Below are 23,569 nucleotides of genomic sequence, written 5' to 3'. Positions count from 1 at the left end.
CAGTGTGTACCCCAGAACCACCATACACTCCAAGAGGCTCATTCCTCGTATATGACTAAAAGTTGGACATGGAGATGTCATGGCCAGACATTCCTCCCACCCTGAAAACATTCATTCACCTGACTCATCTCCGTCAGACCTCAAAGACTTTGTCCCTCATCCAAGGACCTGAATATGGAGCGCAATAAACCCACCCACCTACTCTGACAGCACTCTCATGCTAACCACCACAGACTCACTTCTCATGCATTTAATTAAGGGACCTCCCCCAATCCCCTATATCATGCAGTGCAAGCCGCTTGGCCGAGGCAATTCGCATGGAGCCACAGCCACTCAAAATGAAGAAAAATTTCCCAGCCACTCCACAGAGCCCGGCCAGTGATTCTGATGGCATCGATCAAGTCCGTGAACAGAGCCTCAGGCTTCCTTCCAAGCTCGTCACCATAGCCGATTGCTTCCATGACGAAAAACTTCCATGGTACTAGCCGATTTTACATGATTCATGAAGTTAGCCCCAAGTTTTTTTGACCTTTCATGTATATTGATGGTACTTTCTCCCCTTGGCATGATGCAGGATAGCTGCTTCTCCTATCCCAGCAGATCTCTTCATTCAAGTAGACGACGTGACGTTCAATGTCCACAAGGTAATGACTCTAGACAAGCACCTTAATTTTCATGTCAACATCAGACAAACCAGATTCCCCTAGAGGTTCTGAGATATATCAGCTAGAATTTTCAAGCACCCTCTTCACTGGTCCAAAATCAGATCCCTTCTCAGCCACAATTGAACTGGGAACAGATCATCCTCGAGTTCATCGTCAGCTCCAACGGACTCTCTTCTAACACAAAGATAACTGCCATCTCGTATGTTCAGAATGGTGTTCAGCGACATTCTTTCTTCCTGAGTTATGAACTTCATACGTTTATTGAGATTATGTCCTCCAACATTGTCCAATAACCATTCTCTTTATACTGAAAATGAATCACCATCCCTTCTAGTCCGGTAAATTCTGCAGCTGTAGTGGTGCAACCACCAACTCATAGTCATATCTTCTCTGAGGAAGGAGCTCACTCAGACAGAGAACCTTTTTCTTCGAGACGGTGTCTCAGTCCTCTTCCTTCCCAATAAAGCACTAAAGCTTAAGGAATAAGCAATCCAAACGGGGATAGTAGCTAATAACTTTTAAGTACTCCATTTGGGTTTATTCTCAACTTAACAATTAAAGTAGTTAACATGATCAGGCAATCATATCCACCAAATCAAGCTTCACTTTCTTGATAGTAAGATCAATATCCGCATGTTCATTCACCAACAGTCATCTAACCTCCTTGTCTTCCCCTTGCCTGCAACAGTATCCCTTCATATCAAAGTGTGGATACATACGCCGACTAGACATTCAACCCTCAATATCAAATTCTGGGTACAATTGCAAGCTCGAAAACTTTCCTGGAGGATCAGAAACTTTCCATGTCATACTAAGATTCTGCTATGGCCTCCCAATAGATTTCAGTCCCAAGAACATAGCTCAACTAAGATGTGCATCAGAATATCTAGAAATGACGGAAGAGGTGGAAGATGGGAATCTTATATCAAAGACAGAAGCCTTCCTCACATTTGTGGTCCTCTCTTCCTGGAGGGACACCATCATTGTTCTCAAAACATGCGAAGCTCTATCACCATGGGCTGAAAATATCCAGATGGTCCGAAGATGCTGCGACTCGATAGCTTGGAAAGCTTTCAAAGACTGCCAATCGACTGGAGAAGCAGTCAATAAAGAAGGCCCGTGGTTCGATGAAGTGGCGACGCTTCGCATCAATCACTTCGTGAGGATTATGACAGCAATAAGGGCAAAAGGAACCAAACCAGAGACTATAGGCAAATTTATTGTGCATTATGCAGAAAGGCGTGTGGTGGGTATGGATACTGAATCTGAAGGACTGAGAGGTTATGGGTATAGCAAAAATGAGCTACAGTTTAGTGTTATTAGTCGGAAGGACAGAGGAGTTTTCGGGAACAGCAAGGAGCAAAGGACAATCATTGAAAGCATCATTAGCCTTATACCACCTCAGCAAGAAGCAGTTTCATGCAAGTTCTTGTTAAAGATGTTAAAGATGGCCATCCTCTATTCTGTCACGCCAGCTTTAGTTTCAGAGCTTGAAAAGCGAATCGGGATGATGCTGCAAGAGGCCACGGTGCAGGACTTATTGATCCCTAATTATAAGAGCGCTGATCAATCAAAGTTAGTATCATAAAATCCTTTTGCCATCCTGAAACTTCAATTCACGATTGAACAATTTTTAATTTTCTCCTCTCAACCATTTTTATTGTCAAGCACAGTTCTCCCGAATGCACAATGCATGACATAGATGTGGTGCAACGCATCCTGGAATATTTCTTGATGCACGAGCAACAGCAACAACAGCCACGCAAGTCAGGGAAATTCAACGTCAGTAAGCTATTAGACAATTACCTGGCCGAGATCGCAAGAGATCCTAACCTCTCAGTCACCGAGTTTCAGGTTTTGGCTGAATCATTGCCAGAGAGCGCCCGCACTTGCGATGACGGACTTTACAGGGCCATTGATATCTATCTTAAGGTCATAGCTAAGTCTCATTTCTAGTTTTTGTACTTTCTTAAGGGACTCAAACCTAATAGTTGTATTCAATTTGCAGAGCCATCCTACATTATCTGAGCATGACCGCAGAAGGCTATGCAAGATAATGAATTGTGCAAAACTCTCGCTTGATGCATGCAACCACGCAGCACAAAATGAAAGGTTGCCCATGAGAACAGTCATGCAGGTAAATACTCGTTGTGAAATCCTGGGCTCAGTACTACAATTTGCTGCCAAAATTAAATTATGAAGGATAGCTAGGCTCCATCTCTGCCCTCCAACCAGATAAAACTCATCTAAACCAATTTAGCTTCTCCTAGCTTCCGTAGATCACATCTCCATAGAAGCAAACTGAGAGGAACAGATGAGATTATGGCAATTAAGTCATCACTAACATAAAATATGGGTCTCAACTCATATATGGTCAAGAGATCCTTATCACCACATTGCGAAAAACCAGAATACATGACCCTGTAAACAAGCATAGAACTTTTGATGAATGTGCCGATTTCTAGAAACTTGATCTACCATCCAGGAAACAGGAATATTGTCAGATTTTCACCAAACTCAAGCTGTCTTCACAACTCCAAAGGCTCGAGGCAAAAACAATAGCACATGCATCTTTTCATTGAACAGAAAAAATTAGGAGCCACGATAGAAACCGTGGAGGAAGAAAAGAAAATTGCAGTTCAAATTAAAAAACATGTCTACAGAAAATAAATAGTCATCAGAAATTTTGCTCTCAAGGCAGAGATTAACCACTTAGTAAACTGAACCCCACACATATACTGACCATTTTGACCAAAATCTTAAAACCTAGTTAAAGAGATAATTCGGAAAATAAATTTCATCTATCAATCAAGTATGAAGAAATTTATCAGATATACAACACAAAATATCCAAAGCAAGCAACCATGCCCTAGAAGGGCCTACAAGTAATACAAAGATTGTTACTAACTCACACCCTTTCCCACCCCCACCCCCACCCCTTTCAGAGTTTTTGAATTACATCAACGCGCAAAATTAGTTGACCATGAAATAAAGTCATCATTATAAAAATCTTTAACATCCTAGTTGTATGATTATGTAGCTAACAATACAATATATATTTACCATCATCTTTGTCATGGGCAAGTGTCATATCACTAACCAAACCTTGGCAAGCCTTATACAATTTCAGGAAAAATGCCCAAAAGGATTGCCTCCTAATCATACTAAAAGGTGATGTTAAACTTAAGGATACCAATCGAAGCTATGCAAATACCGAATTCCAATTATCTGATGGTCAATGTTACTTTGGGAATGAATTACCTAGAACATGGATTACTCATGAGGAAGAATAGACATCCAGCAAGACCGTGATGAAGAAGGATAGAAGGATAGATATTCTGCAAAGACCACAACCAAGCCTTGGCACTCACAATTTTATTTTCATTCTAAAATTTCTCAACTAAGAAAAAGCATGTGATACAGGTCCTGTTTTCCGAGCAACTCAAGATGAGAGAAGCAGTGCAAGGAAAGGAGCAAGAGCAAAGTGGCAACAACTCCGAACAAGAGGAAAACCAGCCGTCAACTGAGATAGAGATCAAAATTCTTCGAGCAGAACTTGAGAACGTCAAAGCCAAAATGGCAGAGCTACAAAATGATTACAATGAGCTTCAACAAGAATATGATAAGCTCAACAACAAGCAAAGGAATGGATACCCTTGGAGTTCGGGCTGGAGAAAGATAAAGAACTCTTTTCATGCAAAACAAGAAGGGGATGGAATTGGAGATGGAGAGAATAGACCTAGTCCAGCTAGGAGGTGCAGAGGCAGCCTCAGAAGGTCATCCATGTCTTAGTTCTCTAGACGAACAAACAAGCTGTGCTAAAACGCAATGACCAGCAAACTATCCAGCATAAACATGTGGAATTCCACCATGGGCAATTTCTTTTCGCTTCAGTAATGCATAACTGTACAACACCTTCTACAGAGCTTTTTTTCTTCATTTTTTGTATTCCTACTTCTAGGTACTTCTATCAGTGAAAGCACAGTGCACAGAATCCTCAGCCTACACCACCAACTTGATCTCTGATCTTAGAACCACATTGAGACTTGCATTGCCTATGTAGATGCTATTAATAAAAAGTAACCATGAGTACATATGGATGAATCTGAAGGACATAATAAATTAACAACTTTATCAACTGCAAAGCCAGCTTTGACAAAAGTCATACATGCACAAATTCCTCAACCTGACGTAATGCAAAAATGCAAAGGCTAGCAAAGAAAGCTCCAGCATTGCAATGTGTATATCCTAAACTTGAATGTTGCATGCCAATATGTCACAGACTGCAACAAACTAAATGAAGAAGCATGCCAGATGCAGATGAGACCAAAGACGATAGATATCTAATATCTTCTTTTTATTTTCTTTTTTTCTTTTTTTGAGAAGAGAAGGGGGGAGCAAGAATAGATGAAGCCTAAACCATCCTCCAAACTTCATCAAGACAAAATAACCAGTACTAAACTGCAGTGAACCAGCCAAAACCATCCAGTGAGAACAAGTTTTCTCCTAAATCTGGTAGGTTCCACACGTAGGGAGAAGAAAGCAAAATCAAGTAACATCTCAGCCGCATAACAAGCTAAATTGGTATGAGCGAATAAGAGAGGCCCTTTTGAAGCTAAACATCCCAATATGCAGAGAAACAACTTTCATCTATAGGCTCCAACAAGCTTCACATACAATCAGACAACAAAGAATGATGGTGAGAGCCAACAGAACATGAATTCAACCATCTTATCTGCTCTCCATGACCATCCCAAAGTTTGTATCACAAAATGTAGACATCCCACAGTCACCAGGATAAAGAAGAGTTGGCAACAATGATTCAAAATATATCATTGAATGGAAGAAGAGATTATTATAAGTACCAAATGCCACCAAGTTATGTTGTAAACTGATGGTTACACTACTAACCACAACACCTGGAAAAACTCCCAAGAAAATCCCAACCCCCCAAAAAAAAAAAAAAACACTTCTACCTACCAGACTTCATGAAACTCCAAGGGAACTTGGCACCATTCCCTCCTCTGACCCTCTCCCCAAACTCCTTCTCCCGCTTCCTCCTCTCCCGTTCCTCCCCGTCCAGCCAGTGCCTCTTCCTCTCGCCTTCCTCGACCATGCTCGACCCGCCCTTCTTGTTCGCGCTCCGCCTGTCCTCCTCGACGACCCGGATCGGGAACAGGTCCGGGGAGACCGAGAGCGGGCTCCGGAGCGTGACGTAGGCCTTCTTGTAGTCGGGCTTCGCGACCAGCAGCCCGCCCCGCTTCTTCTTCTTGCCCTCCATGTTGAGGGTCCGGACCTTGTCGACCTCGAAGCCGTAGAGGGACTCGAGGACGCGCTTGATCTCGATCTTGGATGCCGACGGGATGGTCTTGAGCGCGATCTCGGTGATGTTGGTGAAGGAGGTCGGCATCAGGAGCTTGATGGGCAGGTTCGCGAAGTGGACGACCCGTCGCCCCAGTCTGCTGCCCATTCTCTCTTGGGTCGCTCTTGGTTTGGCCGCTCGAGCTTCGCAGCTTGCTGGGCAGAGTGGATTTTGAGGATGGAGCGAGTTCCCGTTCCTCGGACTTCGAAGTTCTGCAAGAGAAGCGGAGCTGCGCTGAGGGTTTTTGAGCATGACGAAGACGATGACGATGGCGTGGAGGGGATAGATGGGCCGGGCTTGTACCGCATTGGGCCATGAGTCTGAGGGCCCATGATGTTGTTTCCATAATGGGTCCGGGTCAAGTGGGCCTTGTTTCTGTCCAGGTTGAAGATTCGGTAAATGCCCGACCAGCCAGGCCCATTCTCGCCCCCACCCCGCCCCCCGGGGCCCCAGCCCAACTGGTTGTAGTCGTAAAGTTTAAGTTAGTGCTTCGGTCAAATTCTTAGTCTGCCAATTTTTATTTTTTTTTTGGTAAAAGTAAGATAATTAGTCTACCATTTGACTTTTCCAAACTTAGGCAAAAGTTAGAAATTCTGATGAGTACGAAATGGCATTGATAGGGGAATTTTTTGTAATTATGTGAGCAAGTTGTGTAATTATAAAATACGGATTAGTCATATTTAAAGAAAATTTCCCAAAAAACCATTAATACTTAACAAAAATAAAAGTTATATCACTAAAATCCCTCACTCAATATTTACATTACTCTAAACTAATTTTCTTTTTTGTTGAAATACTCTAAACTAATTTTCGTATCACAAAAACACCAAAAATTGTACGTTAATGCCACATTTACTCAAAAATGGGGCATCGGTGTCACATTTACCCAAAAAAATCTTAGATTTACTTTGATTTAGGGGTAAATGTGGCACGTTAACGTGACATAGATTTATCAGTTTTTGAGTTTCTATATTTTACAAGTAAACCCGTAACAAATATATGTCATACTAATTTTTTAATCACGAAAAACCTAAATTGATATGTTTATAACAAATTTAATCCAAATTAATTTTTTTACCATAAAAAATACCAAAGCAATTCATTTACAACTAATTTGCATTTCGTTAATTTTTGTTAAATTGAATTAATATCACATAAAAATCATAAATTAATACACATATGATAAGCAGAATTATCCTAAATTAATATATTTATCAACTATGGTGTGTCAGCATTTTGATAATAAATTTAATGGAAACTAAGGGGGTGATTGGAAACTTTTAACGATAAAAAAAAATTAATTTAAAATAAATTTAATAATGTATCAGTATTGTCGTAATTTTTTCGTGGCATTAATTCATATTAAAATGTGACAATTTACAGGTAAATAAAATATTAATTTCAGCGGGGTCTCCGTGCGGGGCTGCGCGTGGGGAGGGTAGGTGAAGCGCAGGAATCAGGATCAGAAGAGGTCAAAGACATCTGCTGCGCTTTTGCCGATGCAGTTTGCGCTCAAAACTCGAGGTCTGGATCCGCCATCAAATCTCGCAGCGATAGGTCAGAAAAAGCCAAGCCTCTTCTTTTTCTTTGTTTAAAAAAATTACCGAGCTGATTTTTTTTTTTTGGGGGTTCTAATTACTGATCAATAACAATTTTTAAAACCACCGGCCGTTGCAGCGTGGATGGTAGAATTGCTTTTGAATTTTTTTTTTTTTGATTTTTTTTTCGGGGGACTCCAACACCAAAAAAAAAAAAAAATAAAAATAATAATAATAATAATTTTTAAAGGTATTCTTGACTCATATTTAATTAATTAAGGGTTAATAGCACAAATAATCTCAAGCTGATATATTTATAATAAATTTATTTAAAATTAATTTTTAATCATAAAAAAATTCAAAACCAATACACATTTGACAAATTTAACCCAAAATCATTTTTTAACAATAAAAAACTCTAATATTTATGATAAATTTATCTTTCATTAATTTCATTAGTTTGATTAATATCATGAAAAATCACAAATCGCAACACATGTGACAAACAAAATGTAAAACCTAAAACCCAAAACTAGATTGTCACGTGTTAGCTAACTCAGCAATTTAGCAGTAAATTTAACGAAAATTAATAAAAGGTAAAATTGCCAAATGTATACTGGTTTATGATTTTTAGTGGCAAAAAAAAAATATATAATTTTGAATGAATTTATCATGGATATATCAGTTTGTGATTTTTCATAGTATTAACTCATAAATTAACGATTTTATGCTTTTGAAGAAATAGATAAAATGATCATTTCAAAGGAAGCACAAATTAGGGTTTTCTTTTGAATAGTCATGCAATCAATTCGGTGAGATGACATCGTAGTAATCGAATATCTTCATTTGTAGCATTTATTTGGCTTGTCCAAGACTTTCGGTAAGAAATAAATTGAGCAAATCAGAGGTACTCATCTCCTCTTTTCTTTTTCGTTACCAAATTGATGGCTGTACATGATCAAGCCAAAATTGGAAAAAAAAATAACAAAGAAAGATAAAAGAAAATAAATTATGTAATTAAGGAAGCGAATTCCAAGTTGATGTAGTTGAGAAACATTTAATGAGAATGAGATGTATGTGGTCATGTTATTTGCCCATAGACTTTGAATTCCTGTCTTTTTGAAAACTATCTTTTCCAACCCTAATCGATGAGCGTTCCGGACGAATAAGGGCGTGTTTGTTTTTCTCTTAGGAAAAGAGAGCAAAATGCAACTTTTACTTTCTCCTCGAAAATTAAAATGCAATTGAAACTCTAAAACATTATCATTAAGAAAAAAAAAACATATTTTGTGAAGGTTTCAAGCTTTCAAGGTTTGATATTTGTCAAAATGTGGGAGTCGCAAGATATAGATTAAATGATAAAAATAAAATAAAATAAAAAAGTGAAATTCAATCCATAAATGTTTGACAAAAATAATTAAATCCAAAAGCTATTGGAAAAAGAATGAAATCTACAAGATATATTAAGTATCACCTTACTTGGAATGCGAGAGGAATCATGTCATGTCACTTTGGTATAACTAAAAAGACTATTGCATACGCATGGTAACTATACTTATATTGGGAAATACACAATATACTAGAAAATACATTATATATCAATCTTTTTTTAGAAGAGATTTCTTTTCATTTTCCTATATGAATATTCATATTGGGGAATAGTATACATAGATATTCATATTATGCCTCCTCCTCCATTGTAATTGATTGATTTTCCTAAAACGCCATGGTCAATATTTACTTTTGATCTTGAAAAACGTTCAAGTGATTATCAATGTAGATATCCACAAAATGAACACTAAACTACACGAAAACACATAAAGCATTATGCTACTCGAACAAGCCCGAACTTGATCCATTTAAGCTTGACACCATAGGGTTGGTGAAATGAGGTGCACCAAGCATGGGATAAATTGCTGGCCATAATCTTATTAGGAATAATAATACATGGTTTCTGAAATTTGGCCAAATATATATTATAATCATTATATTTCTTGAACTTCAGTTCAATGTGTAATGAAATCTTTAAATTTTAATTTGTTTGATTTAGTCCATAGACTTAATACATATTATATAGTTCTTGACCTATATGTTGTCTTTTCGTTAGTTCAAATTCAATGATAACATTAAACATTTTATATAGTTTGGAGGCTAAATTAATATGTAGCAAAAGTTCAGGAATTGGCTCAAGTAAATTAAAAATTTAGAAATGACGTTATATATTCGGTCAAAATTCAAAAATCTTATGTCATTTTCCCATGTTACTATTACAGACGTGACTGAATCTAAAGCAAGGGGTCTGCTCGACTGGATTTCTGCAAAACCCTAGTAATGATGACAGAAAGAGAGATTGAGAATCTTTGAAAAGTTGTCGGAATCTAACGGCCCTGATCGAATCTATATTTATATAAGGAAGAAAAGGCAAACGCATCCACCTCAGCCAGCCTCCTCCATCGCCACCTTCTCCTCCTTCTTCCTCCTCTGCAATCTAGAGAGAGAGAGAGAGAGAGAGAGAGAGAGAGGGAGACGCCATGTGCGGAATACTCGCCGTCTTCGGTTGCATTGACACCTCGCAGGCCAAGCGCTCGCGCATCATCGAGCTCTCCCGCAGGTTCGTTTCGTTTCGTTTCGGTTCGGTTTCCGTTCGGTTCGCTCTGGCGATGGCGCTGCCATTGCGGTTGAATTCGTCTCGGTTTTGGCACAAGCTCTGTTTTTTGCTGCTTTAGCTGCTTTACCCATTACCCATCTCCGTCGAATCACGAACTCGCTCGTATTTAAGCGTTTTAACCCTTTGTTTTTTTTTTTCTGGAGCATGATTGATAAAAGCATCCTTTTTTGGGTGGAGATGGTTTACTCTGCTTTCGGATTGGAATCTCTGGAATGTGGGTAGAATTTTTTTGATTAATTGGCTCGTTCTGTCGGGTTGAAATGGCGTGTGTAGGCTGCGGCATAGAGGTCCTGATTGGAGCGGGCTGCACTGCAATGGGGATTGCTACCTTGCGCACCAGCGGTTGGCCATCGTGGATCCCACTTCCGGAGATCAGCCCCTTTACAACGAGGATAAGACTGTTGTCGTCACGGTACGGTTTTGTTTGTGGGGATGATTGTCTTTATCTAGTTAATCAGTTGAGGAGGAATGTCGATTTGGTTACTAGCGCTAGGATGAGAGCAAATGCGTTTAAATTGCTCTTCGACGTGTTAGAACGGCCTTAGCAAGTTTCAAGGTAGAATGAAAGCAAATGCATTGGAATTCTTCTTTTAGTCTACTATGACTCAATGTATGGTTTTTGTTTGCCATGGTGTCTGCTTTTTACTCTCGTTCTGATGGTGCCAAGGAAATTTTTGCCGACGGGTGATAATGAACGTTGGATGGTTGTTCTTAATTTCCCTGCTTTTTTTTACACATAATAAATATTTCTAACTTTAGCTTCATGTCGAGGATCGGTTCAATGTGTCTCTTCATCAAATATATTGACCATCTGTTCCTGTCTTTATTGCACAAGCTTTTGCTTCTGCATTTGTCCGTTTTAACATTGTGCTGTTGCTTCTAGTTTTTCTTTTTCCATAGAACATCTTGCTAGAGGGAGTTCACATTCGTTGACGAATCTTCTTCTGTTTAACGTTTCTCGTGCTAAATCATCTTGGAATTGTAGAAATGACTGATAGAGGTAAACATTTCAGGTTAATGGGGAGATCTACAACCATAAAGCATTGAGAGAAAAGCTGAAGAATCATCAGTTCCGCACTGGAAGTGACTGTGAAGTCATTGCTCATCTGGTAAGTGACTGAGGAATTCTTTGGTAATTATGGTGGTTTTGATTCTTTAAGGAGGACCAGCATGTTGTACTATATTCCAAGTTACAATTGCTCAAATGGCTTTTTGAAATAGATGTGTGCCCAGCCATTGGGTTTGTTCCCTCGATTCTTCTTTGTAGGTTGAACATAGTTAATCTGGATTTGAAGTTTCTTGGAATCTTATTCTAAATGTATGTACTCAGTGGATTCTTCTGGATACTTTAACTTTGTAATGGCGCATGAAGGACCAAATTGATCTGCTTTGGAGCCAGATTTTCCTCTTGGCTTTTCTATAGACTGTTTAATAATTTGAATATAAATATTTTCTTCTTCCTCCTTTTGTAGTATGAAGAATATGGAGAAGAGTTTGTGGATATGTTGGATGGCATGTTCTCCTTTGTACTTCATGACACCCGTGACAACAGCTTTATTGCAGCCCGGGATGCCATTGGAATAACACCACTTTACGTGGGTTGGGGACTTGATGGTATGTGCTTTGACTGGGATGTGCATACTTTAATGGGGAACTATTAAAAGATGAACATCTTATGGCCATATGAAATGAGATAATTTCCTTCTAGGTATTACAGATTCAAAGAACTTTAGGAATGTATTAGCAAATTCTTAGCTAATGCTTCAATTTCACATGTTTCTAGCTTTTGGCTTTATTGGACAAGTACCAGTGATTTCTAGAATAATTATGCTTTAAGCATCTTTGCAGGATCAGTCTGGTTTGCCTCAGAAATGAAAGCTTTGAGCGATGACTGTGAAAGATTTGTGTCTTTCCTTCCAGGCCATATATACTCTAGCAAACAAGGTTCGGGTCATGTATTACTTTTCTTGTTGGTTAGGTTTATTCAGCTTATAGGTATATGTTATCTGATTTTAGGGGGTCCTTGTAAATTTTTTTTTTTCTCTGCAGTGTATAGAATTCCCAGGGCTTAAATATGAAAACCCTCTGTAGATTAAGTATTCTGAATGGAATGGAAAGCTTTTTTTTATGTTTGATTATCAAGTTTCTTGCTATTGTTAACTCATCTAGATGAGGTGAGTAATTAGATATCAAGGCCTTGAGTCAGTTTTAATATGCAAAGATGCAGTTGTGAAAACTAATCCTTGAAATTTGATCATCTGTATCAATCTTGTACTTTCTAAATTACTCTTTTAAGGTAGTTGTAATGTTTTTATTACAATTTTTTCTGTCCAATCTAAGTGGCGATTTTGCAGGTGGTCTTAGAAGGTGGTATAACCCTCCATGGTACACAGAGCAAATACCTTCTGGTCCCTACGATCCCCTTGTTCTTCGTGCAGCTTTTGAGAAGGTACTTTTGGATTTCTCTTCATCTAGTGTTCCTGATTATAAAGAAAAACATTCTGAAAGTCCTTTTCCTGTTGATGCTTGATATCTCAAAGGAACTTTATCTACAAAGTAGTCTTATTTATTTTTTGGCTGTAGTTATGTCTGTTGAACGGTCCAGTCATATATCACTTCTAGCTGATGCTTTGGTAGTGATATATGACAGTAAAGGTACATTAATTGTTTCTGATGCCTGTTGTCACATGCTTCTCGTGTATGTCAGTATCTATGACCATGGATGATCATATTATTTACGTTGCCTGGAGTAATATTTTTAAAATTCAGTGGAACTTGTGGGCATGTTTCCTCTCTGTTTCTCAATGCAAATTATAAAAAGTTAATATAAATACCATTACACAATATGGTGTAGTGATGGTGATTGTCACGTGTATATGGGTTTAGTTATGTTACAATATGAGCTTCTTCAATTGGACATACCATATGTCTTTATTAGAGAGCTGCCAGCTTGGTCAGCCACAGCAGAGCTCCGAACAGGGTAATTTCTGATTCTACTGATCGGGCATCGGGATCACCTATATTTCCATTGTGCCACTTCCAATTTTTGAATGTGCCACTTAGAACAACAAAAAAGGGGAGGGGGTGGTGAGAGGGAAACCAGAAGGTAGTGACCCGCTTATTATCAGATTTGACGATCATCTGGTTTTAGTGACTAAGTTTTGAGAGAGGTGCTACTGAATTAATGTAGAAAGATGCTGAATGAAGCTTAATTTGGAGGAATAGATTAACTAAAGAAGTCGAGAAACCCTGTTGGAACTCTTGGTGAGATGCTTCAGTCAATATCGGGTGGTATTGCATTTGCAATGACAATTTAGAATTAGTTTGGTAAGCTGAGTTAGAAGTTCTACTTGTTAGAAGCACATGCCAAAGTTAGCTTCTCCATCACTCAAGCCAGAAGAAAACCCACAGCATAGCATTCAAATTAGAAGAACAACAACAAGAAGTGCCGTCTAGCCTAAAAATAGAGGATCAAAGTCAGATACTAACATGTCCTGTCGTGTAAAAAGGAGCAATGTCCTGGTTTTTCACTAATCTCAGTAAAGAATAGACAATTATTTCAATTATCCTGAACGTTTTCCAGCGGGTTATATCGAGAAGTTTGTGGAAAATCTTTTGAACGATTGCTAAACCTCACTACATTTGGATTGTCTTGAGTAATTTCTAAAGTGTTTAATATCTCGAGCGGTTTTGCTCGTTTTGCTTGTCATCTTATGCAGGCTGTCACCAAGAGACTAATGACTGATGTACCGTTTGGTGTTCTTCTGTCTGGAGGTCTGGACTCATCTTTGGTTGCTTCTGTAGCTTCTCGCCATTTGGCGGACTCTGAAGCTGCGTGTCAGTGGGGCTCAAAGTTACACACCTTTTGCATTGGTTTGAAGGTGTTTCCATGACTTTTCTTGTGATCTCATGCTTAATAATTTCCTTAAGTGTTCCAATTGCTGATGAAGCTTTCGAATAAAGTGCCATTTTGGGTAATTTTAACTGGGTTTTATTGTGATATGCTTTCCTTAGCAGATATTCATATATTGGCCTCTAATAGCTATGCTATAAGTACTTACTTATTTTGATGTTAAAAGGTTACTGCTGAGAAAATTACAGTGCCATTAGCCTATGGAGTACGAAATGTTGTAAATTTTGGGAAATGTTATCTTTTAATAAATAATTATCATGTATTATATTGATAGGCGGATAGTGGTCTAGAAAAAAGGAACAGTGGCTCCATTATAAGACTGATAATCTTTTCTCTTAAGGTAGGACAAAAAAATCTTGAGGCAAAAGAATCACATTATAATAATTGCAGACATCAGTTACAGAGATTGGTTACATTTGGCTTAGCCATTAAGATTGGAAAATTATGGCTGAAGTTGTTGACTGTTACTTGGAACATAGTACAATTGATTATGGACATAAAAGGAGGAAAAGTTAAAGAAAAGGATTTCATCTGCATTGTCGATTTGGCTTTGTGAGGAATTTGCCGGATTGAAGAATACATCTTGGGTTATAGATTAACGTTTGCCAACTTTAATGGTTTAGGACCTTTATATCTTTGAATATAATTTGTTAATTCATTATAGTCAACTGATAGGAGTACAGAACTGTTGTTTCTATCGTTTGTGCAACATATACAGTCATGATTCTGATGTTGATGTCAGTGAATCTTTGTTATGATCTATTTTGTTCTTATTCTTCTTTAACCTGTTGGCCAGGGTTCTCCCGATCTAAAAGCTGCAAGAGAGGTAGCAGATTATCTTGGAACTCGTCACCATGAATTTCACTTCACCGTTCAGGTTTATTTTTCTTTCTAGCTAAGAGAAGATGCATATTTATTTTTATAGTTATTAATACGTATTGATAGTTTCTTTTTCCTTAAACCAGGAAGGCATAGATGCACTCGAGGAAGTTATATATCATATTGAAACATATGATGTGACTACTGTTAGGGCGAGCACTCCAATGTTCCTGATTTCTCGAAAAATTAAGTCTTTGGGAGTGAAGATGGTGATTTCAGGGGAAGGTTCAGATGAAATATTTGGAGGTTACTTATATTTCCACAAGGCACCTAACAAGAAGGAGCTTCACGAAGAAACTTGTAGAAAGGTATTTTAATTGTCTGAAGGGGATGTCCACATCTCCTTTTTGCATGGCTAACTTGAGAGGGGATACTATAGCTCTCTTGCACTGAGTTCCGCTGATAATACAGTCATTGTTCACTTTTTTGTTTTTAACAGATCAAAGCTCTTCATCTTTATGACTGCTTGAGGGCCAACAAATCAACTTCAGCTTGGGGTGTTGAGGCTCGTGTGCCTTTTCTGGATAAAGAATTCTTAGACGTAGCAATGAGTATAGATCCTGAATGGAAAATGGTGGGTAACTTCGACTCTGTCAATGTACTTTCCACATATAATTAGAGAAAGCTTGGAACTTACCTGTGATTGGAATATAAAAGAAACTGAGTGGTTGGCTGCATGGTTAGTTTATGGCGACTGCAATTTTGTGTCATGATCAGTTTCTCACTTAAGGAGATTTGGAGTGTAGCAGATTTCTTCTCTTCTTTCCATGTATTCTCCTTTTTGTTGCCATCTCCACCCACCCCCCCCAGGATTTTTTTTTTTTAAGTGCACGATAGAGAGCATCAAATTCTATTCAGAACTTGCCTAATGGGCTGTCTGGTCTTTTGGAATAAATGTTGGAGGGTTGGAGGTTGTTGTTAATCGATTAGAATCAATGTGGGGATCTGTTTTATGAAGTTTGTGTTAAACCTGATGGCTTTACTAATCCTGCTGAATGTAGGTGAGACCTGATCTTGGGAGGATTGAGAAGTGGATCCTACGCAATGCATTTGATGATGATCAGAAGCCTTATCTACCAAAGGTATGAAGCTCTCTCTTTGTTTGAACAGCTGACCAGTCACCTGCATACTGTCATTTGACCCACATGCTCAGACATCTACATATGTCTGGATAATTATCTAAAGGATACATTATCTCATGTTTCAGTTTCGGTTGAGATTTTCTGTTGTCAATCCATATTCACGTGGTTTATTTTGGTTCCAGCATATACTGTACAGGCAGAAGGAACAATTTAGTGATGGAGTGGGATACAGTTGGATTGATGGCTTGAAGGACCATGCTAATAAGCAAGTATGACGTCATATACGCTTCTTCTAGTTATAAGTTCACTCCTAGATGCTTTTGTAAAGTACGATGAGTATGGGTTTTAGAATGTACAATAGTGGTGTTGAAGTATACATTAGTATATATACAATGTATGTCGATTGTATTGGTTTGAATGGATCTATTCCATGAATCTGAGAACACTAGTTATGCTTATTTCTCACAAATTTTATGTTTTAATCAACCCTTGCCAGGTTACTGATGCAATGTTAATGAATGCAAGTTTTGTCTATCCGGAAAACACTCCTACAACCAAAGAGGCATATTACTATAGAGCTATCTTTGAAAAATTCTTTCCTAAGGTGAGTTTTGTGTTTTCTTTAATAGTGGTTGGTATGTTAGTTGGACTCTCTCTCTCTCACAGAGCATGCTGGTCTGGAATTATAGTGATTGTCTATGAGGGTTATATGGGGTCCCCTCACAACTGTCAATTTTTTTTTATTTTTTTTTATTTTGGGTTTTTCTACTTTTTCAAGTCGCTGCTTATAGTGCTGTCATATAGGGTCCTTTGGAAGCTATATGGTAATCAGCATAGCTTACCATGGAACAAGAAGTGATGTAATTTGGATATGTTGGACTTCTCACACAAAAAATCCTTAAAATTGTCCTCCATAGGGATTTCTCCTACTCTTGTATTCCAATGAGTGTGAATCTGGATTTAAGTGACTAGAGAAACCAGATGTTCGCTCTGAAGCTTTCTCTTCTGGACCTAACTTTTGCATCCATGGAAATTAACGAACTGTGATGATGAGTCCATCCATAGATCCGCTTTTCAGTGAATGACTACATGATATGAAGGTAGCCTATTCGTCATTGATAATACTCTTTTCTAGAATAGCAGTCATTAGGACAAAAATCATATTCCATGCTTATGGGGTTGGAATTTCCTTTTAGCAAGGTGAGTTATGTTGAAAAGTGGGTCAGACTTGCTTGACAGATCTCTGCATTTTCAATTTATTGCTTTCTTTACTCAGCTTATCCTAAAGATCAACTGATTATCTCTGCTTCTGAGCAGAATGCTGCAAGATCTACCGTTCCTGGGGGTCCTAGTGTGGCTTGCAGTACTGCAAAAGCAGTTGAGTGGGACGCAGCATGGTCAAAGAATCTTGATCCATCTGGTCGCGCGGCCCTTGGTGTCCATGAAGCTGCATACGAGGAAGGAGCAGAATCTAAGAATGCTGGCACAACTAATGGTCCCTCTCACAAACAACAAGAAGTCCTTGTAGAGAATACTACTACGGTTGCTTGATTGGGATTTGGCCCATTTGGAGTTCTGGGAGGATTTACAATCATAGCTGAATGACGAATAGGTATGAAGCTTTTTTTTTTGAATGTGGGGTTGAATTCAATAGAAGCAGTAACTTGCAATGATGGGGACATATCTAAGATCTGGGAAGAAGATCTAAAATCAATGAAAAATGAAGCATTAATCTTCATTGATATCTAGGTTATTTTCTTTTGGATGTTGGTGTATTTATCTCTATGTGATGTTGAACTCCTTTTGAATTTTGTTCATGTGTGTTTTCATCATGCTTAATCATAGGGATATAGTTGTTTTGGTTTCTTGTGCTAACCAATTGATTCCGAAGCTTAGACCTCTGGAGCTTACTTTGTCTTTCAATCTTTGAAAATTCTCTTGAGGTTGACTATAAAGGTATTTGTGGTTAATAAGACAAGAGAGAATAGTTGCCTCAATATAGGAAGAGTTATGGGAATATTGCACATGTTCTAGTGTACCATCCAGCTTGACTTGCTTGAATTTCATTCATGGCTCAATTTGAATGTAGAATCATGCACTTTAGGTTCTTTTTACGTTGTTTGACTTGTGCCAAATCATGCTAGGAATTTATTTGAATTGGATGGAATGGTGCATCGTGGTTAAATCATGAAATGAATTGAATGGATATCTGAATCACATTATTTTGGCATGCACCACATGAATTGATTTGAATCCTATGGCGTGAATCATTAATTATCAGATTTTTACAATGGTATCTCTCTGCTGTTCACGGCTGTTGATGTGTTCTGATGAGTGTTTATTTTGATCTTCTCCAGATTTTAATAGCGTGGAGAGGCATATGCGGTCACATCTTGGAATTCCTTTTATCTATTGTAACAGAGAGTTGATTGTATATGTAGATGCAGTAGCTTTATTATGCTCTATCTGGCTTTTTCCTGGTTTAGTTGCTTGGTTTCGTAGTCTCCTTTTGATTATGTTCTCATAGGGTTGGCAGAATTTGCTGAAAGTTCTAGTGGAATAAATGAAGTTACGTCCTATTTTTCATTTTGCTTTGATGTTCATGCCCGTGAATATGCACAATCGTATCAAACTTTTCCTTAGACATGTGCCATTTCTTCTTGATAATTAGTAAGCACTTGTTAGAAAGGTTGCAGAGTTGGTCGATTTCGCTATAAACGACCAGATTCTAGAGCGTGGCGATAAAGTCTGGTAGGTGGATTCGAAAAGGGTAAAAATCCATTGGCAACGTCTCAGCGAAAGTGAAATTGTGCTGATAGATTTTTTTAGATTTTTCTTACCTCGAGGGCAGGCGAATCTCTTTGTAGCTGAGATGGCAAACAATCGATCAGCTTGTCCGAGGTCCAGCGATCTTTGGTTGAATTCTGCCTGTCTGATGGTCGATCTTAATGATCGTAATCACGAACATTTGTAAAATGCGAGTGCCGGGTTCTTAGGATTCATGTGTCTTCTATTGTTCACGCACAGTTTGTATCTCAGTTTCGGCAGGAAAAGATTTTGCTACTTAAAACTTGACAGCCTGGAGGTTTCTTCATCGTCGAAGCTAAAGAAGGAAGAATGTCATATACATATGGTCCAAAAACTTGGAGAGTTGGTTGAGTAATTGAGCGTAAATGGACTATATTTGGTTATTCAACTCAATTGATTTTGCCAAAAATATAATTTGATTAACATACTTCGAAAGGAACCCTATTTTCCCCTGTATTTTCGACATTTCTCTAAATGAATTTCCAATACCTTTTACTCTTTTCGCTAATAAGACAAATGAATCATCTGCCAACCTTATAAAGGTTGGTTAAAATGCTTTATACAACAATCACAATGACATTTGCTTTTATGCATACGCAGATGCTATTCCTTTGTTGTAATGCAACGTAAATCTTGCTCATTTTGTTAGTACACTTGAAAAAAAAAAAGCACACAATCGAATTGCCAGGAACTTTTCTGTAATTTTGAGGAGCCATCATATTTTTGTATGTGCAATTTCACAGGTAATCAACCATAGGACTAGGAATTCACCAAATTCGAAGAATTAAAATCGACAAAAATGGAATAAAAAAGCACTAAAAATCAATAAATTCCATGATAATTTTTCAACCAAGTGTATGAACCACCTAAAAGGCCTCGAAAGCAGCCGCTAATGCAAATACATCGTAATCTTCCCGACTGCAAAAGCCGAGGCCACAGCCATCGCATTCGCATTCCTCCGTCTTCTTCAACCTCGCTTCTCTCGTTCTCTTCCTCTCGTCCACGTCCGCCATGTCTGCAGCCCTCAACCTCATCGCTATCCTCACCGACGGAGGCTTCCCGTCCTCGGAAAGACGTCTTCTTGACGGCGGAGCCATCCTCGCCCACGTCTCCACCTCCATTCCTGGAGACTCCAGGACGGTTTTCCATGGAACTTCGGCCCTGCCCACGACTTTGGATCGGCGTCCAATGGGACCGAGGATGGAGGATCTGCTCCGCGTCCGGAGCTCGAAGACGACGCTTGCTTGGCTCAGGGATTTCATGGAGTCCTCACTCCCGGTGCATTCCAAGGAGAAGGACTCGTTCCAACGCAAGCCGGAGCTCGATGGCGACGGAAGCTCCCGCGTGTTTAGCTGAATCTTTTGGTTGCTGTTCCTGCAGAGAGGTAGAGCCTGACAAAGACCGCGTCCGAGGGCTGGACAAGGTCCATGTTCTTGGCTTCAGCGATTCTGATTTCGCAGCTAAAGGAAGAAGGTGGTGTGGAAGCACCCATTTCTCAGAGAGCAAGATCGATTCTTGAGAGAGAGAGAGAGAGAGAGAGAGAGTTGAAGTTCGAGTGAAAAAGTGGGAGGTCATTGTAGGGTTTATATAAGCGGTGGTGGATGGCTAATCATACTTCATTTTTCTTTAACTCCATAACTGAGAACCCATTTAGAGACAATGGAGTATTAAATGGCCTAGTCTCCTCGATGCCTTGTAGGCAGGAAGTAATATATTCCCTAGAATCGAAATCCAAGATCGAGCATAAGATTGCGTAAATCTGATAGTGCCTAGCCCACGTATGAATGATTTCATTTCTAATCTACTAAACTAAGCCATGTTGATAGAACATGAGTGACGATTCGTGTTTACAACTATCTCATATCAAATTTAAAGTATGATTGGATAACAACTTGTTTATTAAGCACGGTGTATGTTTTGAAATTAAGATAGGACATGACATGCTTAATACGTTTAAAATATGAATTCTTATATGTAACTGTGTGTTGAGGTTGTCCCAACAGTAATCAAAGGGATTGACGATCGGTTTATAAGTGTGAGAAAAACCTCATTCTTTAAATTAGGTTTTGGGAGTGAAAGAGGTCCAAATATCATAGCCTATTTGCCAACAATGACCCAATGGTCGCATGGGAGAGTTACATGTTGTTGCGGCTCCCAATCAAGCCCTGTAAGGGAGAGATTGCAGAGGTTGTTGCACGAAGATTGTGGAAGACGTAGATAGTTGATTTATAAATATGAGGGAAAGTTTCATATTTTGAGCTAGCTTTTAAAATGAGAGAGATCAAAAACCACCCAATGATGTGCACAGATGATTTTGATGTGTTTGTTTATTTATTTTTTCTTTTTTGTTGCCAGAAACAATAGAACTCGTTCCTTTTCGTTCCTTCTCGTTCCTTTTCTCATATAGTCAGGAACCAATGAAACAATTGAAGGACAGCCTCCCAAGAGTCGGCATAAAATAGATCTAAAAGGGAAAGTTAGGGTGATAATTCTTGACATATCAGACTTTGATGCTACTTCTTGTGTGGACAACTTGTGCCTATGGCATTACCCTGTCGCGTGTAAGCCTGTGTCATTTGCTTTATGAGGAAGGAGTTCTTATCCCTCAAAAGTACTTTGCGAGAGAATATTCCCCCGCCCTGATCTTACTTTCACTATTTTAATTTGGATGTGTTGGACTTCTCACACAAAAAATCCTTAAAATTGTCCTCTGTAGGGATTTCTCCTACTCTTGTATTCCAGTGAGCATGAATCTGGATTTAAGTGACTAGAGAAACCGGATGTTCGCTCTGAAGCTTTCTCTTCTGGACCTAACTTTTGCATCCATGGAAATTAACGAACTGTGATGATGAGTCCATCCATAGATCCGCTTTTCAGTGAATGACTACATGATATGCCTATTCTGTCATTGATAATACTCTTTTCTAGAATAGCAGTCATTAGGACCAAAATTATATTCCATGCTTATTGGGTTGGAATTTCCTTTTAGCAAGGTGAGATGTGTTGAAAAGTGGATCAGACTTGCTTGACAGATCTCTGCATTTTCAATTTATTTCTTTCTTTACTCAGCTTATCCTAAAGATCAACTGATTATCTCTGCTTCTGAGCAGAAAGCTGCAAGATCTACCGTTCCTGGGGGTCCTAGTGTGGCTTGCAGTACTGCAAAAGCAGTTGAGTGGGATGCAGCATGGTCAAAGAATCTTGATCCATCTGGTCGCGCGGCCCTTGGTGTGCATGAAGCTGCATACGAGGAAGGAGCAGAATCTAAGAATACCGGCACAACTAATGGTCCCTCTCACAAACAGCAAGAAGTCCTTGTAGAGAATACTACTACGGTTGCTTGACTGGGATTTGGCCCATTTGGAGTTCTGGGAGGATTTACAATCATAACTGAACGACGAATAGGTATGAAGCCTTTTTTTGAATGTGGGGTTGAATTCAATGGAAGCAGTAACTTGCAATGATGGGGACATATCTAAGATCTGGGAAGAAGATCTAAAATCGATGAAAAATGAAGCATTAATCTTCATTGATATCTAGGTTATTTTCTTTTGGATGTTGGTGTATTTATCCTACTTAGCTAATGGAAGACCTTGGGCTATAGCTCTAATTTGTTTTCTCTGGACACCTAAAGGGGTGTTTTTTACTGTAATTAATTAGAATTTATCTCCATGTGATGTTGAACTCCTTTTGAATTTTGTTCGTGTGTGTTTTCATCATGCTTAATCATAAGGATATAGTTGTTTTGGTTTCTTGTGCTAACCAATTGATTCCCAAGCTTAGACCTCTAGAGCTTACTTTGTCTTTCAATCTTTGAAAATTCTCTTGAGGTTGACTATAAAGGTATTTGTGGTCAATAAGACAAGGGAGAATAGTTGCCTCGATATAGGAAGAGTTATGGGAATATTGCACCTGTTCTAGTGTATCATCCAGCTTGACTTGCTTGAATTTCCTTCATAGCTCAATCAGAATGTAGAATCATGCAGTTTAGGTTCATTTTAAGTTGTTTGACTTGTGCCAAATCATGCTAGAAATTTATTTGAATTGGATGGAATGGTGCATCGTAGTTAAATCATGAAATGAATTGAATGGATATCTGAATCACATTACTTTGGCATGCACCACATGAATCGATTTGAATCCTATGGTGTGAATCATGAATTATCAGATTTTTACAATGGTATCTCTCTGCTGTTCATGGCTGTTGATGTGTTCTGATGAGTGTTTATTTCGATCTTCTCCAGATTTAATAGCGCATAGAGGCATATGCAGTCACATCTTGGAATTCCTTTTATCTATTGTAACAGAGAGTTGCTTGTATATGTGGATGCAGTAGCTTTATTATGCTCTATCTGGTATTTTCCTGGTTTAGTTGTTTGGTTTCGTAGTCTCCTTTTGATTATGTTCTTGTAGGGTTGGCAGAATTTGCTGAAAGTTCTAGTGGAATGAATGAAGTTACATCCTATTTTTCATTTTGCTTTGTTGTTCATGCTCGTGAATATGCACAATTGTATCGAACTTTTCCTTAGACATGGGCCATTTCTTCTTGATAATTAGTAAGCGCTTGTTGGAAAGGTTGCAGAGTTGGTCGATTTCGCTATAAACGACCAGATTCTAGAGCATGGCGATAAAGTCTGGTTGGTGGATTTGAAGG

At 38.7% G+C, this 23,569-nt stretch overlaps 3 protein-coding genes and 1 pseudogene across 4 annotated transcripts; 2 read left to right on the top strand and 2 right to left on the bottom strand.

The window, feature by feature from the left end:
• The first annotated feature begins 219 nt into the window (after nucleotides 1-219).
• LOC104418267 (BTB/POZ domain-containing protein DOT3) lies at nucleotides 220-4,769 on the top strand. Of its 2 annotated transcripts, XM_018862229.2 has the most exons (7): nucleotides 220-478; nucleotides 575-644; nucleotides 1,354-2,240; nucleotides 2,339-2,447; nucleotides 2,520-2,597; nucleotides 2,674-2,802; nucleotides 4,089-4,769. In XM_018862229.2, exons 1-7 carry the CDS (start codon nucleotides 318-320, stop codon nucleotides 4,455-4,457), a joined length of 1,803 nt encoding a protein of 600 aa, XP_018717774.2. In that variant the 5' UTR covers nucleotides 220-317; the 3' UTR covers nucleotides 4,458-4,769. The 2 variants fall into 2 exon arrangements, with proteins under 2 accessions (XP_018717774.2, XP_010027852.2); XM_010029550.3 differs by having other exon boundaries at nucleotides 221-478; nucleotides 2,339-2,597.
• A 704-nt stretch (nucleotides 4,770-5,473) lies between these two features.
• Nucleotides 5,474-6,256, bottom strand: LOC104418266. The gene has a single exon (XM_010029549.3). The coding sequence runs from the start codon at nucleotides 6,133-6,135 to the stop codon at nucleotides 5,638-5,640; it is 498 nt and encodes a 165-aa protein (XP_010027851.3). The 5' UTR covers nucleotides 6,136-6,256; the 3' UTR covers nucleotides 5,474-5,637.
• Nucleotides 6,257-9,995: 3,739 nt separating this feature from the next.
• On the top strand, nucleotides 9,996-18,722 carry LOC104418265 (asparagine synthetase [glutamine-hydrolyzing] 2). Its single transcript, XM_039302225.1, has 15 exons — nucleotides 9,996-10,176; nucleotides 10,507-10,645; nucleotides 11,247-11,342; nucleotides 11,706-11,847; nucleotides 12,082-12,177; nucleotides 12,588-12,682; nucleotides 13,953-14,114; nucleotides 14,943-15,023; nucleotides 15,112-15,333; nucleotides 15,465-15,599; nucleotides 16,027-16,107; nucleotides 16,290-16,376; nucleotides 16,604-16,711; nucleotides 17,425-17,719; nucleotides 18,465-18,722. The coding sequence occupies exons 1-14, from the start codon at nucleotides 10,097-10,099 to the stop codon at nucleotides 17,656-17,658; spliced, it is 1,758 nt and encodes a 585-aa protein (XP_039158159.1). The 5' UTR covers nucleotides 9,996-10,096; the 3' UTR covers nucleotides 17,659-17,719; nucleotides 18,465-18,722.
• A 1,015-nt stretch (nucleotides 18,723-19,737) lies between these two features.
• LOC120288338 lies at nucleotides 19,738-20,456 on the bottom strand (annotated as a pseudogene).
• Nucleotides 20,457-23,569: the final 3,113 nt, after the last annotated feature.

Source organism: Eucalyptus grandis, chromosome 9, assembly GCF_016545825.1.
Source record: "Eucalyptus grandis isolate ANBG69807.140 chromosome 9, ASM1654582v1, whole genome shotgun sequence".
NCBI lineage: Eukaryota > Viridiplantae > Streptophyta > Magnoliopsida > Myrtales > Myrtaceae > Eucalyptus > Eucalyptus grandis.
Note: the sequence above shows the minus strand (reverse complement) of the source record. Positions and strands in the feature narration are given on the sequence as shown.

Coding starts and splice junctions, on each gene's coding strand:
- LOC104418266 (XM_010029549.3), bottom strand. CDS start 6,135: ATGGGCAGCAGACTGGGGCGACGGGTCGTCCACTTCGCGAACCTGCCC.
- LOC104418265 (XM_039302225.1), top strand. CDS start 10,097: ATGTGCGGAATACTCGCCGTCTTCGGTTGCATTGACACCTCGCAGGCC. Junction 11,848..12,081: donor CGTGGGTTGGGGACTTGATG/GTATGTGCTTTG, acceptor GCATCTTTGCAG/GATCAGTCTGGTTTGCCTCA. Junction 14,115..14,942: donor CCTTTTGCATTGGTTTGAAG/GTGTTTCCATGA, acceptor CCTGTTGGCCAG/GGTTCTCCCGATCTAAAAGC.
- LOC104418267 (XM_010029550.3), top strand. CDS start 318: ATGGAGCCACAGCCACTCAAAATGAAGAAAAATTTCCCAGCCACTCCA. Junction 2,241..2,338: donor AAGAGCGCTGATCAATCAAA/GTTAGTATCATA, acceptor TGTCAAGCACAG/TTCTCCCGAATGCACAATGC. Junction 2,598..2,673: donor CCATTGATATCTATCTTAAG/GTCATAGCTAAG, acceptor TTCAATTTGCAG/AGCCATCCTACATTATCTGA.